The sequence below is a fragment of the Lampetra fluviatilis genome, chromosome 61 (genome assembly GCF_964198595.1).
Source record: "Lampetra fluviatilis chromosome 61, kcLamFluv1.1, whole genome shotgun sequence".
Classification (NCBI taxonomy): Eukaryota; Metazoa; Chordata; class Hyperoartia; order Petromyzontiformes; family Petromyzontidae; genus Lampetra; species Lampetra fluviatilis.
Window position 1 is genome coordinate 3,660,560 of NC_136335.1, and position 20,067 is coordinate 3,680,626.

The window sequence follows — 20,067 nt, forward strand, 5'->3', positions numbered from 1 at the left end:
CAACTCGCTAGTCTACGGGACGTCTGGCAGAAACATCCGCGGAATTCTTTGGCGCGAGTCGCGACGGGGCTGCCGCAAGGTCGGACCGTGTCTGTCCGGGTGCTTGTCGAGCTGGATTGGCTTCCGGTAGCGCTCGTCACACACACACAAAGTGCTCGCCACAAACGAACCACAGCACCTCGCGGATGTCGTCAACGAGCGTGAACCGTCGTCACGCGAACTCCGCCGCCGGTCGTCCTCGAGGAAAGATTTTGGCAAACCGTCGTACGAAGACTGCGCTCGCCGCTGCCATCGCGTGGCGCTTTCGGATTCGCTTCTGTGGCCGTCTGGAACGTTCTTCCGTCCGATATCAGGAAGCCGCTGGAGCTTTGCGCTTTAAAATTTCGATTGCAAACTCATTTATTTTAGAACTGTGCTCATTTTCTTGTCCTGCACCCGCACATCTGATTAGTGCGGTTGTCTATAGACTCAACACTGCCCATAGACTCAACACACTACCCATAGACTCAACACACTACCCATATACTCAACACTACCTATAGCCTAACACTGCCCATAGACTCAACACTGCCCATAGACTCAACACTGCCCATAGACTCACACTGCCCATAGACTCAACACTGCCCATAGACCCAACACTACCCATAGACTCAACACTACCATAGACTCAACACTGCCCATAGACTCAACACTGCACCTCCATTTAGCACGGTTGGCTACGTACGGCACGAGTAGAGAAGTTCTACGTCAACAACAACAACAACCGCCACTAAGTGGCGGTGACGTCACCACGACGCTTGTGCCAGGCTATGTGCACGTTGAGGCCACGTCGAACGCCCGCTGGCAGGAGGTCACGGGGCGGACCCAGGTGCCACGGTCGACTGACTGAGATGACTGGCAGAACGCTGACCTGCCCTGACTCCCACCCTGACACCCACCCTGACACCCGCCTGACACCCGCCCTCACACCCGCCCTGACACCCGCCTGACACCCGCCCTGACACCCGCCCTGACACCCGCCCTGACACCCGCCCTGACACCCGCCCTGACACCCGCCCTGACACCCCGCCTGACACCCGCCCTGACACCCGCCCTGACACCCGCCCTGACACCCGCCCTGACACCCGCCCTGACACCCGCCCTGACACCCGCCCTGACACCCGCCCTGACACCCGCCCTGACACCCGCCCTGACACCCGCCCTGACACCCGCCCTGACACCCGCCCTGACACCCGCCCTGACACCCGCCCTGACACCCGCCCTGACACCCGCCCTGACACCCGCCCTGACACCCGCCCTGACACCCGCCCTGACACCCGCCTGACACCCGCCCTGACACCCGCCCTGACACCCGCCCTGACACCCGCCCTGATTCCCAGGCGTTGGAGCCGCTGGTGCCTCCCGAGGAGCTGGTCTACACGCACGCGTCGTCGAGAATTTCGGCAAACCGGGCGGCCTGGGTGAGGTGCTGCAGGCTCGGCTGGAGCGCAAGGCTCAGCGCTCCGACAACTGGGTGAGTCCGCGTCCCCAAAATTCCCGTGCGTGTCCTCACGTCCCTGTGCATGTCCCCACGTCCCGTGCGTGTCCCGACGTCCCCGTGTGTCCCGACGTCCCCGTGTCCCCATGTTCCACATCCCCTTGTGTGTCCCTACATCTGTATGTCCCCACGTCTCGTGTGTGTCCCCATGCGTGTCCCCACGCGTGTCCCCACGTCCCACTGTGTCCCCATGTCCCCGTGTGTCCCCATCCCCTTGCGAGTCCCTACATCTGTATGTCCCACATCCGCGTGCGTGTCCCCACGTCCCCGTGCGTGTCCCCACGTCCCATGTCCCCACATCCGCGTGCGTCTCCCCACGTCCCCACATCCCCGTGTATCCCTGTGTATCCCCACGCAGTCCTGAGTCTCGTGTTCCGCTCTTGTCCCCACGTTTCCCCTCCCCCCCCCCTCCCTCCCTCTCCCCCCGCAGCTGCGGGAGTGGTGGATGAAGACGACCTTCCTGGAGAATCGCGGCTCCCTGGCCGTCCACTCCAACCCGGGCGTCGTGCTGCCCAGGCAGGACTTCCACGACACGCAGGGCAGCTCAGGTGCGGCCCCGTCAGCACTCCGTCAGCACCCCCGTCAGCACCCCGTCAACACTCCAAACAACATCCGTCGCGTTCCCTTCCAGCTCTCAGAACTTGCCGCATTAGAAGCGCGACTTTTTTCTTTTTAGCGGGGGGACATTTTTTTGTTGTTGTTGTATTTGCCGTCGAGTGCTTTTTTTTGTCGCGTTTGTTCCGATTTTTGTCCCGAGGTCCGCAACGAGCATCTTTCAGCAACGCCACCCCCAGTGGGTGGCGTTGCCCGACTTGGCGGCCACCACCCACTGGTGGCGAGCGCCGCTACCCACGGGGCGGGCGCCAGCGAGTGAGGCACCCACCGGCTGCCACCGCCACCCGTGGGTTATGTCACCAGGTCGCATGTGCAGCTCAGTGGGCCTTACCTGGCTCAAATACAAAACCGTTAAGTCTTTAGTCGTCGTTAAAACTCGACCCCCCCCCCCCCCCCAGACCCAGAGAGGCCCGCGGGCAGCCGTGGGCAGCCGTGGGCGAATAAGGGGGCGCTCCACCGACGTGGAGATGGAGCGACGGAATCCGCCGATCCGCGTGTGTGCGAGCGAGACTCCCCGTGACTGCGGCGTGCGTCTCCTCCCGCCCTCCCGCCCCCCCCCTCCCCCCCCCGGCCCCCCCCTCTCCCCCCTCCGCCCCCCGCCTCCCCGTCACGCAGGTTCGCGGCGAAGCTCATCAGCGCGGTGCTGAAATTCAAGGCCCTCGTCGATGGGTGAGTGGAAGAGCAAATACGGAGATCCCCCCCCCCTCCTCCTCCCCCCCTCCTCCTCCTCTCCCCCCTCCCCGTGCAGCCTTTAGCGCTTTCCCGTTCCGACGACGAACCAGTTCTTCTGATACGTCGTCGGGGGGGGAGGTGGGGGGGGTCAGAATGTGCCAACCGCTGCCGCTCTGTGCCAGCGTCCCCTTGCGGGAGTCTCTCCGTCCTCGTCGGGGTCTCCGCCGACCCTCTACACCGTCGCAGTGGAGGGGGGGGGGCAGTTTCACCGATAAGACATCTTCAGTGCGAGGAGGGGTCTCTGCCGACCTCTACACTGCCGCAGTGGTTTCCTCGCTAACGGGGGTGGGGGGGGCGGTGGGGGCAGTTTCGCCGATAAGACCTCATCAGTGCGAGGAGGGCCGCCGCGCATTTGAAACCACTGGGGGGGTTTGGCAGCAGCAGCCGCACGATGACGACGGTGTGGGGGGCTGTTTTTACATTCGCGTATTGTAGGGGGCCGCACGAAAGGGGCCGCACTGAAGGCCACCAGGGGCCCGCCAGCGGCAACCCTGCGGCGAAGACGCCGCTCTACGCAGCACACGAAGGGGTTGGGTAACCGCCCGCCCGCCCGTCCGTCGTGCCGTGTGTGAATCCACGACCCCCTGACCCCTCGTACGCCCACTCCCCCCCCCCCCCCCCCTCCTCACCAGCGAGACCCTGCAGGGGAACCTGCACCGGGGCCGCCCGCTCTGCATGGACCAGTACCGCCGCATCTTCTCGTCGTGCCGCGTGCCGGGCCCGCGCCACGACACCGTCGTCAACTACGCGCTCCAGCGCGGCGGCGGCAACAATCCGCGGCACATCACCGTGGCGCACAACTATCAGGCGAGCCAGCCCCCCCCCCAGCCCCCCCCCCCAGCCCCCCCCCCCAGCCCCCCCCCCAGCCCCCCCCCCAGCCCCTCCCCCCAGCCCCTCCCCCAGCCCCCCCCAGCCCCCCCCCCCCCCGGTGTTGCCAGAGAGAGAGAGTGCACCAACAGGGGCTTGCGCACAAACACGTCCACGTACACGTCTACTTACACCACGTGCTCTCTTGTAGCCCCGCCCCCGCATCCCGATACGTTCCATTCATTGGCTACCACAATCTGATAAGCTCCTCCCCCCCTCTCCTCCCCCTTAACTTGTATTTAAGAACCTGCATCTTGGAATCCCTGCCTCACTTGATACGGCAAATCTGGCCGTGACGGTCCCACCTGATGACGGAGACTTGTGTTGCCTCCGAAACGTCGTGATTTTTATTATTTTATTTTTCATTAATTTTAATTTCATTTTTTTTACGTACATGGTGACTTTACCGAAAAAACTGAGAGTATGAATCCTTGCAGTCACGAAAGCTTCAAATCTAGAAGAAAAAAAAAAGAGAGAGAGAGAGTTGCTTGGTTCAACTCTCGGTTTGGGGAACCCGGTTTAACGACGCACCTTTGAAGTAACACAGCCAGGTGGTGACGGTGGTGACGGTGGTGGCGGTGGTGGCGGTGGTGGCGGTGGTGGTGGCGGTGGTGGCGGTGGTGGCGGTGGTGGCGGTGGTGGCGGTTGTGGTGACGGTGGCGGCGGTGTAAAGATCATAACCTGCATACGAGTTAACGATTCGCACGCGAAGCCGGAAGCTAAAACTCAAGATTCAACAATTTTTAATTTTGCCAGCTCAGTGCCACGCTGAGCCGTATTTTTCACAGAAGCGTCCTGGCCATCACGAACGATCGTTCAACCCACGTGGACATTTCTAGCAGCGGCCAAATGCTCTAAAACGCGTGATGTTGATTCTAAACGTGGAGGGGAAAAATTAACCCGTAAAAACAAAGTTTTTCACTATAAATCCTTTATATGCGTGTTCAATGGGCCCACAACCCAGCCCACATTGGTCTTTGAAACGGGCGGCTAGAGTCCTCTCGTTCTCTGGCTTGAGATGGCTGCCACCTATGGGTCAGATGATTGCCTGCCACCATTAAGCAATTGGTAATTAAATATACTTTTTTTTTTACCTAAAAAGTGTAAAATTTTGGAAAAAAAATTTCACGAAAATAAATTGTCACGCACAACGAGTCTGTGTGCAAAATGTCAGCTCGATTGGATCACGGGAAGTGGGTTAAAAAACGACCGAAAGATTTGCACGGTCGTAAGCGCGCAAGCAAGCAAGTGAACTTAATATAAAGGATTTAAAAAAACGGAGGACCCGGAGAGAAACATCCACGCGAGCATGGGGCGAGAGAGAGAGAGAGAGAGACACGCACACTCCAAATAAACAGGCTGCGGTGGGCTGCTGAGACCCGGATTGGAACCCAGGCTCTCGGCGGAACTGGCTCGGCATCTTCGACCTTCGAGCCAACCCCAGTCACCATAAAATATCGATTCGCACGCGATCCAGTGCGCGTGTCTGACGGGGGGGGGTGATGATGAGAGAGAGAGACACGCAAACTCCAAATATACAGCAGCAGGCGTCAGAGTCTGGGATCGAACCCACAACCTCCTGTATACCAGGCGAGGTAGTTAACATCTCCTAGCCACCGTGATGATGATGATGATGAGATAGAGACACGCAAACTCCAAATACACAGCAGCAGGCGTCAGTGTCTGGGTTCGTACCCACGACCTCCTGTACACCAGGCGAGGTAGTTAACATCTCCTAGCCACCGCTTTGATGATGAGAGAGAGACACGCAAACTCCAAATACACAGCATGCGTCAGTGTCTGGGTTCGAACCCACGACCTCCTGTACACCAGGCGAGGTAGTCAACATCTCCTAGACCACCGTGGCGCCCCTAATTACTCAAATAGGATCACGACACAGCAGTTAGCAACATCGCCTCCCCCGCTGCCCCCTAACCCCTCCTGATGCAGCGGGGGTCTCACCTGGTGCGAGAAAGTGTCACGATGAATAGTCATAACACAGCATGTGTGCGTGCGTGCGTGCGTGCGTGCGTGTGTGCGTGCGTGTGTGCGTGCGTGCGTGCGTGTGTGCGTGTGTGCGTGTGTGCGTGCGTGCGTGCGTGCGTGTGTGCGTGCGTGCGTGCTTGCGTGTGTCGACGCAGTTCTTCCAGCTGGACGTCTACGACAGCCACGGCGCGGTGCTGAGCACCGAGCAGCTCTACTGGCAGCTGGAGAAGATCTGGAACCTGTCCATCAAGACCACCAAGGAGCCCATCGGCATCCTCACGGCGGAGCACCGCAACCGCTGGGGCACCGGCCACGACATCCTCATTCGCGGTACGAGCCGGGGCGGTGGGGGTGGGTGGGGGGGGAGGCGGGCAGCAGAGGTCGCAAACGGGTTTTGATTCCTTACCCGTACCCGGCCGCACCAGGGTCGCAAACGGCTACCCGTACCCGGCCGGGTACGGGTAGCCGGGTATCGGGTAGGGTACGGGTATCGGGTACCCGGTTGCAACCTCTGGCGGGCAGCCGGCGGGGAGACAAAGGCGGCCGGGCGTGGTGCTGCTGGCCACCCCACCCCTTCGTGTGCCGTGCCGGCCTTCGTAGGTGCTGCTACTCGCTGACGGCACTTGCCCCTGCGGTCTGTTCAGGCTACACGGGGGATCTTTGTCTTTGTGCGCGTGTACTTGCCCTGCGAAGCTTCACTGCCCCCCCCATCACCCCCCCTGAGCGATGGCTTTCGGTCGTTCACCGTCTGTTCCATGTGTGCGTGCGTGTGTTTGTCTTTGTGTGTACGTGTGTGTTTGTCTTTGTGTGTACGTGTGTTTGTCTTTGTGTGTGCGTGTGTTGGTGTGTGCGTGTGTTTGTGTGTGCGTGTGTTTGTGTGTACGTGTGTGTGTCTTTGTGTGTACGTGTGTTTGTCTTTGTGTGTGCGTGTGTTGGTGTGTGCGTGTGTTTGTGTGTGCGTGTGTTTGTGTGTACGTGTGTGTGTCTTTGTGTGTACGTGTGTTGGTCTTTGTGTGTACGCGCCATGCGTGGGGACCGGTCGCGACGCGAGTTCGATTCCCGCTCACGGCCAACGTCGGTGACGATTATCTGAACCGGTCCTGGGTCTCCCCTAGTTCGACTGGGCCTCCAAATGAGTTACCCGCTGCTGTGTGCAAACATCGCCACTGGGGAGACAAAGGCGGCCGGGCGTGGATTCTGGCCACCCACCCCCTCGTGTGCCGTGCGGGTCCTCACCAACAGCACTTGCCCCTACATGCGTGTGACACGTGTGCTCTGCCCTGCGTGTGACACGTCACAGACAAGCTGAACCGCGAGTCGACGCGCGTCATCCAGCAGAGCATCTTCGCCGTGTGCCTGGACGCGCCGATGCCGCCCACCACGGGCGAGGAGGACATGCAGCTGAGCCGCATGTCGGCGGAGATCCTGCACGGGGGCGGCAGCCGCGCCAACTCGGGCAACCGCTGGTTCGACAAGACGCTGCAGGTGCGTGCGTGCGTGTGTGTGTCTGTGTGTGTCTGTACCAGCGGTGTCAAGATCGGCCTCTGTGGAGGAGGCTCGTGAAGGACGCTGCTACTGGGCAGTTGGAGGCAGTCGCCCTCCAACAACAACGGAGGGCGGAGGAGCAACGCTCGCAACAACGAGCGGAGCGCCGGGTGGCTAAAGCACAGCAAGTTGGCACAGTAGGGGGCACAGGTGGTGCATCAGCCAGTCATCTCGGTCATCTCGGTCAGTCGACCCGTGGCACCTGGGTCTGCCCCGTGACCTCCTGCCAGCGGGCGTTCGACACTTCACGTGGTAGCCTCAAGGTGCACATGGCCTGGCACAAGCGTCGTGGTGACGTCACCGCCACTTAGTGGCGAATGGCGGTTGTTGTTCTTGTTGAGTGTGCGTGTGTTGAGCGGTGGTCCAGCGGTTAGCGCGCCGCGCTACGAACCCGGCAACCCGAGTTCGATTCCTGCTCACTGCCAACACCGGTGACGATTATCTGAACCGGTCCTGGGCCTCCCCTAGGTCGACTCAGCCTCACACGAGTACCGGGTGCGGTGTGTAGTAAGCATCGCCACTGGGGAGACAAAGGCGGCCGGGCGTGGTGCTGGCGACCCACCCCTCATAGGTGCTCGCTAACAGCACTTGCCCCTACAGTCTGTTAAGGCTACACAGGGATCTTTGTTTTGCCACGTGATGAGATGGTATTGCGATCCACCCGGCACTCCTGCCCATGAACTCATCGCTCCATCGCTGTCTCTGTGTGTGTCTGTGCTGCCCCGTTGCCGCACCCCCCCCCCCCCCCATTCTGTGCCACCCCCCCCCTCCTCCTCCTAGTTTGTGGTGGGCGAGGACGGCACATGCGGGCTGCTGTATGAGCGCGGCGTGGCCGAGGGCGTGCCCATCATGCGCATTGCCGACTACGCAGTGGCCGACTGGTGAGTAAGCGCGATGGGCCACGACGATGGGGCGCAGCGATGGGGCCTATGGCAGGGCGTGGCGATGGGATGCAGCGATGGGGCGCTGCGATGAGGCACAGGGATGGGGCCTATTGCAGGGCGCTGCGATGAGGCACATCAAGGGGGGTGCAACGATGGGGCCTAGGGCAGGGCGTGTTTGATCGGCGTGCGTTTACTTCCTGACGCGACGGCGCGGTTCGGAAACGCGCGCGGTCATTCACGACGGACACGGAACAGAAACTTTGAGAGGCAGCCGGGTCGGGAAGCGAACCTAGGAGCCCCTTCTCGCGGTTCGTATGTACGTATGTACAAACTCCAAATATACAGCAGCAGGCGTCAGGATCAGGATGGAACCCACAACCTCCTGTCCACCAGGCGAGGTGGTTAACATCTCCTAGCCACCGTGATGATGATGAGAGAGAGAGACACGCAAACTCTAAATACACAGCAGCAGGCGTCAGGGTCAGGATGGAACCCACAACCTCCTGTCCACCAGGCGAGGTAGTTAACATCTCCTAGCCACCGTGATGATGATGAGAGAGAGAGAGACACGCAGACTCTAAATATACAGCAGCAGGCGTCAGGGTCAGGATGGAACCCACAACCTCCTGCACACCAGGCGAGGTAGTTAACATCTCCTAGCCACCGTGATGATGATGAGAGTAGTATCTCTTGGAATCTCTCATTTACTTGATACAGCGAGCGTGCTGTGACGGTTCCACCTGAAGACGGAAGCTTGTGTTGCCTCCGAAACGTCGTGATTTTTAATTTTTATTTAATTTTTATTTTACTTTTATTAATTTAAATTTTTTGACCCACGTGACTTTACCGAAAAAACCCAAGAATGTGAATACTTGCAGTCACGAAAGCTTCAAATCTAGAATTATGTGACAAAGTCCTTCATTACACTTTATTACACTTTCGTTCGCAGCCAGCAGCAGCAGTGGGAGGAGCCGCGTTCGAGCGCGGCGAGCCTGGAGACCCCGCGGAAGCTCTACTTCAACATCAACTCGGACGTGAAGGACCTCATCGAGTCGGCCAAGGTCCACCTGGACATGTGAGCGAGCCCCGGGTCACCGTCGTCGCCCTCATCAGTCGCGGATATCGTCGTCATCGTAGCAGCAACAGCAGCAGCAGCAGTAGCAGCAGCATCAGCAGCATCAGCAGCATCAGCAGCATCAGCAGCAGCAGTATCAGCAGCAGTAGCAGCAGCAGTAGCAGCAGCAGCAGCAGCATCAGCAGCAGCAGCAGCAGCATCATCAGCAGCAGCAGCAGCATCAGCAGCAGCAGCATCAGCAGCAGCAGCAGCAGTATCAGCAGCAGCATCATCAGCAGCAGCAGCAGCATCATCAGCAGCAGCAGCAGCATCAGCAGCAGCAGCAGCAGCAGCGTCGGCTTTGTCGTCCATGGCTAGCTGAACGTGGTGGCGAGATGTTAACTACCTCGCCTGGTGTACAGGAGGTCGTGGGTTCGATCGCGACCCTGACGCCTGCTGCTGTATATTTGGAGTTTGCGTGTCTCTCTATCATCATCACGGTGGCTAGGAGATGTTAACTACCTCGCCTGGTGTGCAGGAGGTCGTGGGTTCGATCTGGACCCTGACGCCTGCTGCTGTATATTTGGAGTTTGCGTGTCTCTCTCTCTCATCATCATCAAGGTGGCTAGGAGATGTTAACTACCTCGCCTGGTGTGCAGGAGGTCGTGGGTTCGATCTGGACCCTGACGCCTGCTGCTGTATATTTGGAGTTTGCGTGTCTCTCTCTCATCATCATCATCACGGTGGCTAGGAGATGTTGACTACCTCGCCTGGTATACAGGACGTCGTGGTTTCGATCCCGACCCTGACGCCTGCTGCTGTATATTTGGAAGTGTCTCTCTTCCCGTGGTCGCGTGTATTTTTTTCTCCGGGCCCTCCTCCGAGGGTCACGAAAACGGCCTGAGCATGCTTGCGTCAAATACAATCCGTCAAAGGATTTATTTTTCTCCGAGTGCTCCGGTTTTTTCCCGTCCCCATTTTGAATCAACTTCACGCGTTCAGAGCATTTGGCTGCTGTCAATTTGCACGTGACAAGCCACCGCCTCTTTGATCTGTCGTTTGTGACCAGGTAGTTTCTGAAAAAGAGCTGTATAGGTCAGTGGACCCTTTCCTAGTAAAATAGTTCAGCTTAATAATCTTCTGCACCATCAGCAGCAAGAGCATCTTGATAATTATCAGCAGCAGCAGCAGCAACAGCAGCCCGCAAGAGCAACGTTTGAAACAGCACTACCATCATCATGGTCATCACAATCATCAGCAGCAGCAGCAGCAGCGTCATCATCATCACCAGCAGCAGGGATAGATTTATCAGCGACGTCCGCATCAGTCATCGTCACCGTGGTTATCAGCATCAGCAACAGCATCAGCATTACTCCCTGCAGAATTATCGTCGTCATCGTCATTGTCATCGTCGTCATCGTCATTGTCATCGTCATTGTCACCGTCATTGTCATTGTCATCGTCATTGTCACCGTCATTGTCACCATCATTGTCATTGTCATCGTCATTGTCACCGTCATTGTCACCGTCATTGTCACCGTCATTGTCATTGTCATCGTCATTGTCATCGTCATTGTCACCGTCATTGTCACCATCATTGTCATTGTCATCGTCATTGTCACCGTCATTGTCACCGTCATTGTCACCATCATTGTCATTGTCATCGTCATTGTCATCGTCATTGTCACCGTCATTGTCATTGTCATCGTCATTGTCACCGTCATTGTCACCGTCATTGTCATTGTCATCGTCATTGTCATCGTCATTGTCATCGTCATTGTCATCGTCATTGTCATTGTCATCGTCATTGTCATCGTCATTGTCATCGTCATTGTCATCGTCATTGTCATCGTCATTGTCACCGTCATCATGGTAATCATCGTCGTCGTCATTGTCACCGTCATCATGGTAATCATCGTCGTCGTCATTGTCACCGTCATCATGGTAATCATCGTCGTCGTCATTGTCACCGTCATCATGGTAATCATCGTCGTCGTCATTGTCACCGTCATCATGGTAATCGTCGTCGTCGTCATCATTGTAATCATCATCGTCATTATCATCATCGTCATCATCATCATTGTCATCATCGTCATCATTGTCGTCATCATCGTCATCGTCATCATCGTCGTCATCATCGTCATCATCGTCATTATCATAATCGTCATCATCGTCGTCATCATTGTCGTCATCGTCATCGCCATCGTCGTCATCATCCCACAATGCCGTGCGGTGGCGAGTATTAAAACGTTCTGGCCGACCCCCACAGCCAGGTGGGTGACCTGGACATCCGCTGCCTGGTCTACCGGAGGTTCGGCAAGGACTTCCTCAAGCAGCAGGGCCTCAGCCCCGACGCCTTCATCCAGATGGCGCTGCAGCTCGCGTACTACAGGTGGGCGCTGGTGGTGGGTGTGGAGGTGACGGGGTGAGTGGGTGAACGAGTGGTTATGTAAATCGGTGTGGGCAGGTCGGTGATGGGAGAAGAGGGTGGATGGGATGAGCGAATGAGTAGCCGAGTGAGTGATTCGGTGATTGGGTGGGTGAGTCAGTCAGTGGGTGGATGGTTAAGTGAGTGTTGCGAGTGCGTGGATCGTGAAGTGAGCGAGTCGGGGAGTGAGTCTGTGAGAGAGCGGGTCGTGAACTGAGTAGTGAGTGAGTGCGTGAATGAGTGATTTTGTGGGTGGTGGACTGAGTAGGTGAGTGGGCGAGTGGGTGAGTGGGCGAGCGGGCGAGTGGGCGAGTGGGCGTGTGAGTGGGCGGACAAGTGAGTGGGCGTGCGAGTGAGCGGACAAGTGAGTGGGTGGGTGGGCAGGCAGGAAAGGTGAGTGAGTGGGTGAGGCAGTGAGCGAGTGAGTGAGTGGGTGAGGCAGTGAGCGAGTGAGTGGGTGGGTGGGTGGGGAGGTGAGTGAGCGGGCGGGCGAGTGGTTGGGTGGGTGAGCGAATAGGTGACTGAGTGGGTGAGTGGGCGAGTGGTTGAGTCGGCGAGCGGGTGAGTGGGCGAGCGAGTGGGTGTGCGAGGGAGCGGGCGAGTGAGCGGACGAGTGAGTGGGCAAGCGAGGTGAGTGAGTGAGTTAGTGGGCGGGCGAGGTGAGTGAGCAAGCGAGTGATTGAGCGAGTGAGTGGGCGTGCGAGTGAGCGGACGAGTGGGTGGGCGTGCGAGTGAGCGGACGAGCGAGCGAACAGGTGAGTGAGCGGGCGGGCGAGTGAGTGGGTGAGGGAGGGAGTGAGCGAGTGGGCGGGCGGGCGAGCGAACAGGTGAGTGAGCGGGCGGGCGAGTGAGTGGGTGAGGGAGTGAGCGAGTGGGCGGGCGGGCGGGCGGGCGGGTGGGCGGGCGAGGTGAGTGAGCGGGCGGGCAAGCGAGTGAGTGGGTGGGGAGGTGAGTGGGCGAGGTGAGTGGGCGGGTGGGCGAGCGAGTGAGTGAGTGGGTGGGTGGGCAGGGAGGTGAGTGAGCGGGTGGGTAGGTGGGCTAGGTGAGTGAGCGAGCGGGCGGGCGGGCGAGCGAGTGAGTGAGTGGGTGGGTGGGCAGGGAGGTGAGTGAGCGGGTGGGTAGGTGGGCTAGGTGAGTGAGCGAGCGAGCGGGCGGGCGAGCGAGTGAGTGAGCGGGTGGGTGGGCGGGGAGGTGAGTGAGCGGGTGGGTAGGTGGGCTAGGTGAGTGAGTGAGCGGGTGGGTAGGTGGGCTAGGTGAGTGAGCGAGTGGGCGGGCGGGCGAGTGAGTGAGTGAGTGAGTGGGTGGGTGGGCGGGGAGGTGAGTGAGCGGGTGGGTAGGTGGGCTAGGTGAGTGAGCGAGCGGGCGGGTGGGTGGGGAGGTGAGTGAGCGGGCGAGTGAGCGGGTGGGTGGGGAGGTGAGTGAGCGGGCGAGTGAGCGGGTGGGTGGGGAGGTGAGTGAGCGCCTCTGGTGGCTGTGTGTGCAGGCTGCACGGCGGGGTGTGCTCCACCAGCGCGAGTGAGTGGGTGGGTGAGTGGGTGAGTGGGTGAGTGAGTGAGTGAGTGAGCGGGTGAGTGAGTGAGCGGGTGAGTGAGTGAGCGAGTGAGTGGGTGAGTGGGTGAGTGAGCGAGTGAGTGGGTGAGTGAGTGGGTGAGTGGGTGAGTGAGTGAGTGGGTGGGTGAGTGAGCGAGTGAGCGGGCGAGGTGAGTGGGTGAGTGAGTGGGTGAGGGAGGGAGTGAGCGAGAGAGAGGGTGGGCGAGGTGAGGGGGTGAGGGAGGGAGTGAGCGAGTGAGTGGGTGGGTGGGTAGGTGAGTGAGCGGGTGAGTGAGTGGGTGGGCGGGGAGGTGGGTGGGTGGGCGAGTGAGTGAGTGGGTGGGGAGGTGAGTGAGTGGGTGGGCGGGGAGGTGGGTGGGCGAGTGAGTGAGCGGGCGAGTGAGTGAGCTAGCGGGTGGGTGGGGAGGTGAGTGAGCGAGTGAGTGAGTGGGTGGGTGGGTGAGTGAGTGAGCGGGCGAGTGAGTGGGTGCGCGGGTGGGTGGGTAGGGAGGTGAGTGAGCGCCTCTGGTGGCTGTGTGTGCAGGCTGCACGGCGGGGTGTGCTCCACCAGCGAGAGTGAGTGGGTGAGTGAGCGAGCGAGTGAGTGGGTGGGTGAGTGAGTGAGTGGGCGAGCGGGTGGGTGGGTGGGTGGATGGGGAGGTGAGTGAGTGGGTGGGCGGGGAGGTGAGTGAGCGAGCGGGTGGGTGGGTGAGTGAGTGAGTGAGCGGGGTGGGCGGGGAGGTGAGTGAGCGAGCGGGTGGGTGGGTGGGTGAGTGAGTGAGTGAGTGGGTGGGTGGGTGGGTGAGTGAGTGAGCGGGCGAGTGAGTGGGTGAGCGGGCGAGTGAGTGGGTGAGCGGGTGGGTGGGGAGGTGAGTGAGCGCCTCTGGTGGCTGTGTGTGCAGGCTGCACGGCGGGGTGTGCTCCACCAGCGAGAGTGAGTGGGTGGGTGAGTGGGTGAGCGAGTGAGTGGGCGAGTGAGTGAGTGAGTGGGTGGGTGAGTGAGTGAGTGGGCGAGCGGGTGGGTGGGTGGGGAGGTGAGTGAGTGGGTGGGCGGGGAGGTGAGTGAGCGAGCGGGTGGGTGGGTGAGTGAGTGAGTGAGCGGGTGGGCGGGGAGGTGAGTGAGCGAGCGGGTGGGTGGGTGAGTGAGTGAGTGAGTGGGTGGGTGGGTGGGTGAGTGAGTGAGCGGGCGAGTGAGTGGGTGAGCGGGCGAGTGAGTGGGTGAGCGGGTGGGTGGGTAGGGAGGTGAGTGAGCGCCCTCTGGTGGCTGTGTGCGCAGGCTGCACGGCGGGGTGTGCTCCAACAGCGAGAGTGAGTGAGTGGGCGAGTGAGTGGGTGAGTGAGCGGGTGAGTGGGTGAGTGAGCGAGTGAGTGAGTGAGTGGGTGGGTGGGTGAGTGAGTGAGTGGGCGAGCGGGTGGGTGGGTGCGTAGGGAGGTGAGTGAGCGCCCTCTGGTGGCTGTGTGCGCAGGCTGCACGGCGGGGTGTGCTCCACCAGCGAGAGCGCCACCACGCGGATGTTCCACCTGGGCCGCACCGACATTGTCCGCTCCACCTCCTCACACTCGCTGCGCTTCGTGGAGGCCTTCGACAGCCCCGACACTCCGGTACACGTTGTTGTGGTTGCGTGTGTGTGCTGATGACGGTGTGTGTGTGTGTTGGTGACGCTGTGTGTGTGTGTGTGTTGGTGGCGGTGTGTGTGTGTGTGTGCTGGTGACGCTGTGTGTGTGTGTGTGCTGATGACGCTGTGTGTGTGTGTGTGCTGGTGACGGTGTGTGTGTGTGTGTGCTGGTGACGCTGTGTGTGTGTGTGTGCTGATGACGCTGTGTGTGTGTGTGTGCTGGTGACGCTGGGTGTGTGTGTGTGCTGGTGACGCTGTGTGTGTGTGTGCCCTGGTGACGCTGTGTGTGTGTGCTGGTGACGGTGTGTGTGTGTGTGTGCTGGTGACGGTGTGTGTGTGTGTGTGTGCTGGTGACGCTGTGTGTGTGTGTGTGCTGGTGACGCTGTGTGTGTGTGTGTGCTGGTGACGCTGTGTGTGTGTGCTGGTGACGTTGTGTGTGTGTGTGTGTGCTGGTGACTCTGTGTGTGTGTGTGTGTGCTGGTGACGCTGTGTGTGTGTGCTGGTAACGTTGTGTGTGTGCAGGTGACGCTGTGTGTGTGTGTATGCTGGTCATGCTGTGTGTGTGTGTGTTGGTGACGCTGTGTGTGTGTGTGTGTGCTGGTGACGCTGTGTGTGTGTGTGTGTGCTGGTGACGCTGTGTGTGTGTGTGTGTGCTGGTGACGCTGTGTGTGTGTGTGCTGGTAACGTTGTGTGTGTGCTGGTGACGCTGTGTGTGTGTGTATGCTGGTCATGCTGTGTGTGTGTGTGTGTGTTGGTGACGCTGTGTGTGTGTGTGTGTTGGTGACGCTGTGTGTGTGTGCTGGTGACGCTGTGTGTGTGTGCTGGTGACGCTGTGTGTGTTTGTGTGTGCTGGTGACGCTGTATGTGTGTGTGCTGGTGACGCTGTGTGTGTGTGTGTGCTGGTGACGCTGTGTGTGTGTGCTGGTGACGCTGTGTGTGTGTGTTGGTGACGCTGTATGTGTGTGTGCTGGTGACGTTATGTGTGTGCTGGTGACGCTGTGTGTGTGTGTGCTGGTGATGCTGTGTGTGTGTGCTGGTCATGCTGTGTGTGTGTGCACGTGTGTGTGTGTGTGTGCTGGTGACACTGTGTGTGTGTGCTGGTCATGCTGTGTGTGTGCGCGTGTGTGTGTGTGTGTGTGCTGGTGATGCTGTGTGTGTGTGCTGGTGACGCTGTGTGTGTGTGTGTGTGCTGGTGACACTCTGTGTTTGTGACGCTGTATGTGTGTGTGCTGGTGACGTTGTGTGTGTGCTGGTGACGCTGTGTGTGTGTGTGTGCTGGTGACACTGTGTGTTTGTGACGCTGTGATGTCGTGATCGCAGGACGCCGAGAAGCTGGCGCTGCTGAGGGCGGCGATCCAGACTCACGTGGAGGCCACGGAACAGGTGGGGAGCTCGCCGCGCCGGCTGGAGCCGGGACGGGTTCGGGGTAGCGCCTCGTGTGCCGTGCCGGCCTTCGTAGGTGCTCGCTAACAGCACTTGCCCCAACAGTCTATTAAGGCTACACGGGGGATCTTAGTCTGGTGGTGTAGCGGTTAGCGCCACGGTGCGCTACGAAGCCGGCGACCCGAGTTCGATTCCCGCTCACGGCCAACACCGGTCACGATTATCTGAACTAGTCATGGGCCTCCCCTAGGTCGACTCAGCCTCAAATGAGTACCTGGTGCCGTGTGCAGTAAACATCGCCACTCGGGAGACAAAGTCGGCCGGGCGTGGTGCTGGCGACCCACCCCCTCGTGTGCCGTGCCGGCCTTCATAGGCGCTCGCTAACAGCACTTGCCCCTACAGTCGATTAAGGCTACACGGGGGATCTTTGTGTGTGTCAGGCTATGACGGGCCAGGCTATAGACGCCCACCTGCTGGGCCTGAAGCTGCAGGCCATCGCGGACGGCCACAGCGTGCCGCAGCTCTACATGGACACCTCCTACGCCATCGCCACGCACTTCCGCCTCTTCACCAAGCAGGTGCGGCAGAGGTCGCAAACGGGTTTTGATTCCTTACCCGTACCCGGCCGCACCAGGGTCGCAGACGGGTATTCGTACCCGGCCGTACCCGTACCTTACCCGTACCCGACCGGGTACGGGTAAGGTACGGGTATCGGGTACCTGATTGCGACCTCTGGGATGAAGCCGTGTTGCAGGCGCGGGTGGGTTGATTCTAGGAACTTGAATTGTGAGAAGAGACAAGACGTTGGGAAATGAGTGACAAACGGTGACTCACCAGTGACTCACGGCCTACCCGATACCCGGCTACCCGTACCCGGCCGGGTACGGGTAGCCGGGTATCGGGTAGGGTACGGGTATCGGGTACCCGGTTGCGACCTCTGAGGTGCGGGCCGCACCGGGGCACAACAGGCACAGGTCACAGGTCACCTAGGCGAGGAGTGGTAACGGTTATTCCTCGCTTGCAAAGTAGTTCCCGGGTTCGATTCTCGACCCTTGCTTGCAGTTTGTATTCTCTAATACTGAACCATAGACTCAACACTGCACATAGACTCAACACTGCCCATAGACTCAACACTGCACATAGACTCAACACTGCACATAGACTCAACACCGCCCATAGACTCAACACTGCCCATAGACTCAACACTGCCCATAGACTCAACACTGCCCATAGACTCAACACTACCCATAGACTCAACACCACCCATAGACTCAACACTACCCATAGACTCAACACCGCCCATAGACTCAACACTGCCCATAGACTCAACACCGCCCATAGACTCAACACTGCCCATAGACTCAACACTGCCCATAGACTCAACACCACCCATAGACTCAACACTACCCATAGACTCAACACTGTCCATTGACTCAACACTACCCATAGACTCAACACTGCCCATAGACTCAACACTGTCCATAGACTCAACACTGTCCATAGACTAAACACTGCCCATAGACTCAACACTGCCCATAGACTCAACACCACCCATAGACTCAACACCACCCATAGACTCAACACCAGCCATAGACTCAACACTGCCCATAGACTCAACACTGCCCATAGACTCAACACCACCCATAGACTCAACACCACCCATAGACTCAACACCAGCCATAGACTCAACACTGCCCATAGACTCAACACTGCCCATAGACTCAACACCACCCATAGACTCAACACCACCCATAGACTCAACACCACCCATAGACTCAACACCACCCATAGACTCAACACCACCCATAGACTCAACACTGCCCAAAAACTCAACACTTCACCTCCGATTAGCGTGGTTGGCCACGTACAGCGGTGCTAAAGAAGTTCAGCACACATACACACGTGCTGAAAGGTGACCTGCAGATTATTCAACTACATCGTCCCCCCCCCTCCGTGCCCCAGGTCCCCGCGCACATGGAAGCGGTGATGTGCCAGGGCCCGGCGGTGCCCGACGGCTACGGCGTGTGCTACAACCCGCAGGCCTCGCGCATCTCCATCAGCGTGACGGCGCTGCACTGCTGCCGGCACACCCACGCCTCGGCGCTGGCGCTCGCCGTCGAGGCGGCGTTCGGCGACATGCACGACGTGCTGCTGGCGCCCTCACCACGCGCCGGTGACGGCGACGGTGGCGGTGGCGGTGAGGCCGGGGCGTTGCCGCGGCGCGCGCCGTGGGAGGCCACGCAGTGGTGAGCGGCAGTGGCGGCCCGGGGTTCCCTGCGGCCTCGCGATCTCGCTACCTTTGCGAGCTCGTAACCTGGCAACCGCGCGACCTCGCGACCATGTGACCTTGGGACATTGCGACACTGCGAGCTTGCGATGTTTTTTGGCGGGTTCTGATTTAACTCTTAAAATGCGCGCCGATACGGGGCGGGGAGGGGGTGGGGGGAAGGGGGGAACGGCGGCACGGCGGTTAGCGCCTCGCGAGCTTCTTGACCAACCGGCGTCGAGCGGCACGGTTGCCGTGCGGTGTCACACGACCGGCCAAGACGTCGGGGGAGGGCCTTCGTCCCGGCGGTGGACTGGCGGTGGGTCCCGTGAGGTGTTCGTGTTTTTTTGTTACACAGGGTGATGCTGTGTTCGAGTATCGACGTCAGCGGCCTCGAACGGGGCACGTAGGCATGTGGTGGATATGGATGTGCGCAAAGCTTTGTTGCGGAATTTCGATTTAAAGCTTTCGTGGCTGCAGCAGGGATTCATCTTCTTGGTTCTTTCGGTAAAGTCACGTAGAAGGGAAATAATAAAATAATAAAAATTTTACATACTAAAATAAAAAAGTAAAAATGTCAATAAAATATAAATCTTTTCGATTTAAAGCTTTCGCGACTGCAGCAGGGATTCATCTTCTTGGTTCTTTCAGTAAAGTCACGTAGAAGGGAAATAATAAAATAATAAAAATTCAACATACTAAAATAAAAAAGTAAAAATGTCAATAAAATATAAATCTTTTCGATTTAAAGCTTTCGCGACTGCAGCAGGGATTCATCTTCTTGGTTCTTTCGGTAAAGTCACGTAGAAGGGAAATAATAAAATAATAAAATTTTTACATACTAAAATAAAAAAGTAAAAATGTCAATAAAATATAAATCTTTTCGATTTAAAACTTTCGTGACTGCAGGGATTCATCTTCTTGGTTCTTTCGGTAAAGTCACGTAGAAGGGAAATAATAAAATAATAAAAATAAAACATAATAAAATATAATTCTCACGACGTTTCGGCCACAACGCAAGCAGCCGTCCTCAGGTGAAGAACAGGTCTGTCGGAAAGACAGCGTCTGAATGAATGAACACCACCAGGCTTGGCAGCGTATATTTAAGCTGGGTTAGGGGAGGAAGAGCGCCTTGACAAAGTAATTTGCATATCAACAGATATGCAAATTCCTTTGTCAAGACCTGTTCTTCACCTGAGGACGGCTGCTTGCGTTGTGGCCGAAACGTCGTAAGAATTATATATTATATTTTATTTTTATTATTTTATTACTTCCCTTCTACGTGACGACTTTACCGAAAGAACCAAGAAGATGAACCGTTGCGGAGTTTGTTTTCAAAGGGGGCGGCGGCTACGGCGTGGGGAGGAGGGGGGAGGGGTTTCTGAGTGGGGGGGGAGGGGCGCGTGGCCACACACAACAACAGGAGTCGCGTGCATTGTGGTGGGTGGTGGAGGCTTCGGCTGATTCCGACAGTTGTTGCCGCCGTGACCCAATACGCCCGCAGGAGAGGCCAGTTACAACACTGGCGTTTTCTTAAAACCGAATTCGTTGGAAGTTCGTCGTCAACGGGGGAAGATTTCGTTTCGTTCTCCACGACCTGCAGAGCCACTGCTGCTACGCTCAC

The 20,067-nt window shown here is 58.4% G+C and overlaps 1 protein-coding gene across 1 annotated transcript; it reads left to right on the forward strand.

The window, feature by feature from the left end:
* Nucleotides 1-185: 185 nt before the first annotated feature.
* LOC144951234 (carnitine O-acetyltransferase-like) lies at nucleotides 186-19,795 on the forward strand. The gene is given in 15 exon segments (XM_078881384.1): nucleotides 186-200; nucleotides 1,380-1,422; nucleotides 1,425-1,513; nucleotides 1,968-2,080; nucleotides 2,762-2,821; nucleotides 3,517-3,691; nucleotides 5,893-6,067; nucleotides 7,038-7,222; nucleotides 8,063-8,163; nucleotides 9,116-9,241; nucleotides 11,490-11,612; nucleotides 14,645-14,780; nucleotides 16,115-16,177; nucleotides 16,618-16,755; nucleotides 18,140-19,795. Coding segments are annotated over 15 exon segments (1,830 nt in total). The 3' UTR covers nucleotides 18,428-19,795.
* The last annotated feature ends 272 nt before the right edge of the window (nucleotides 19,796-20,067 follow it).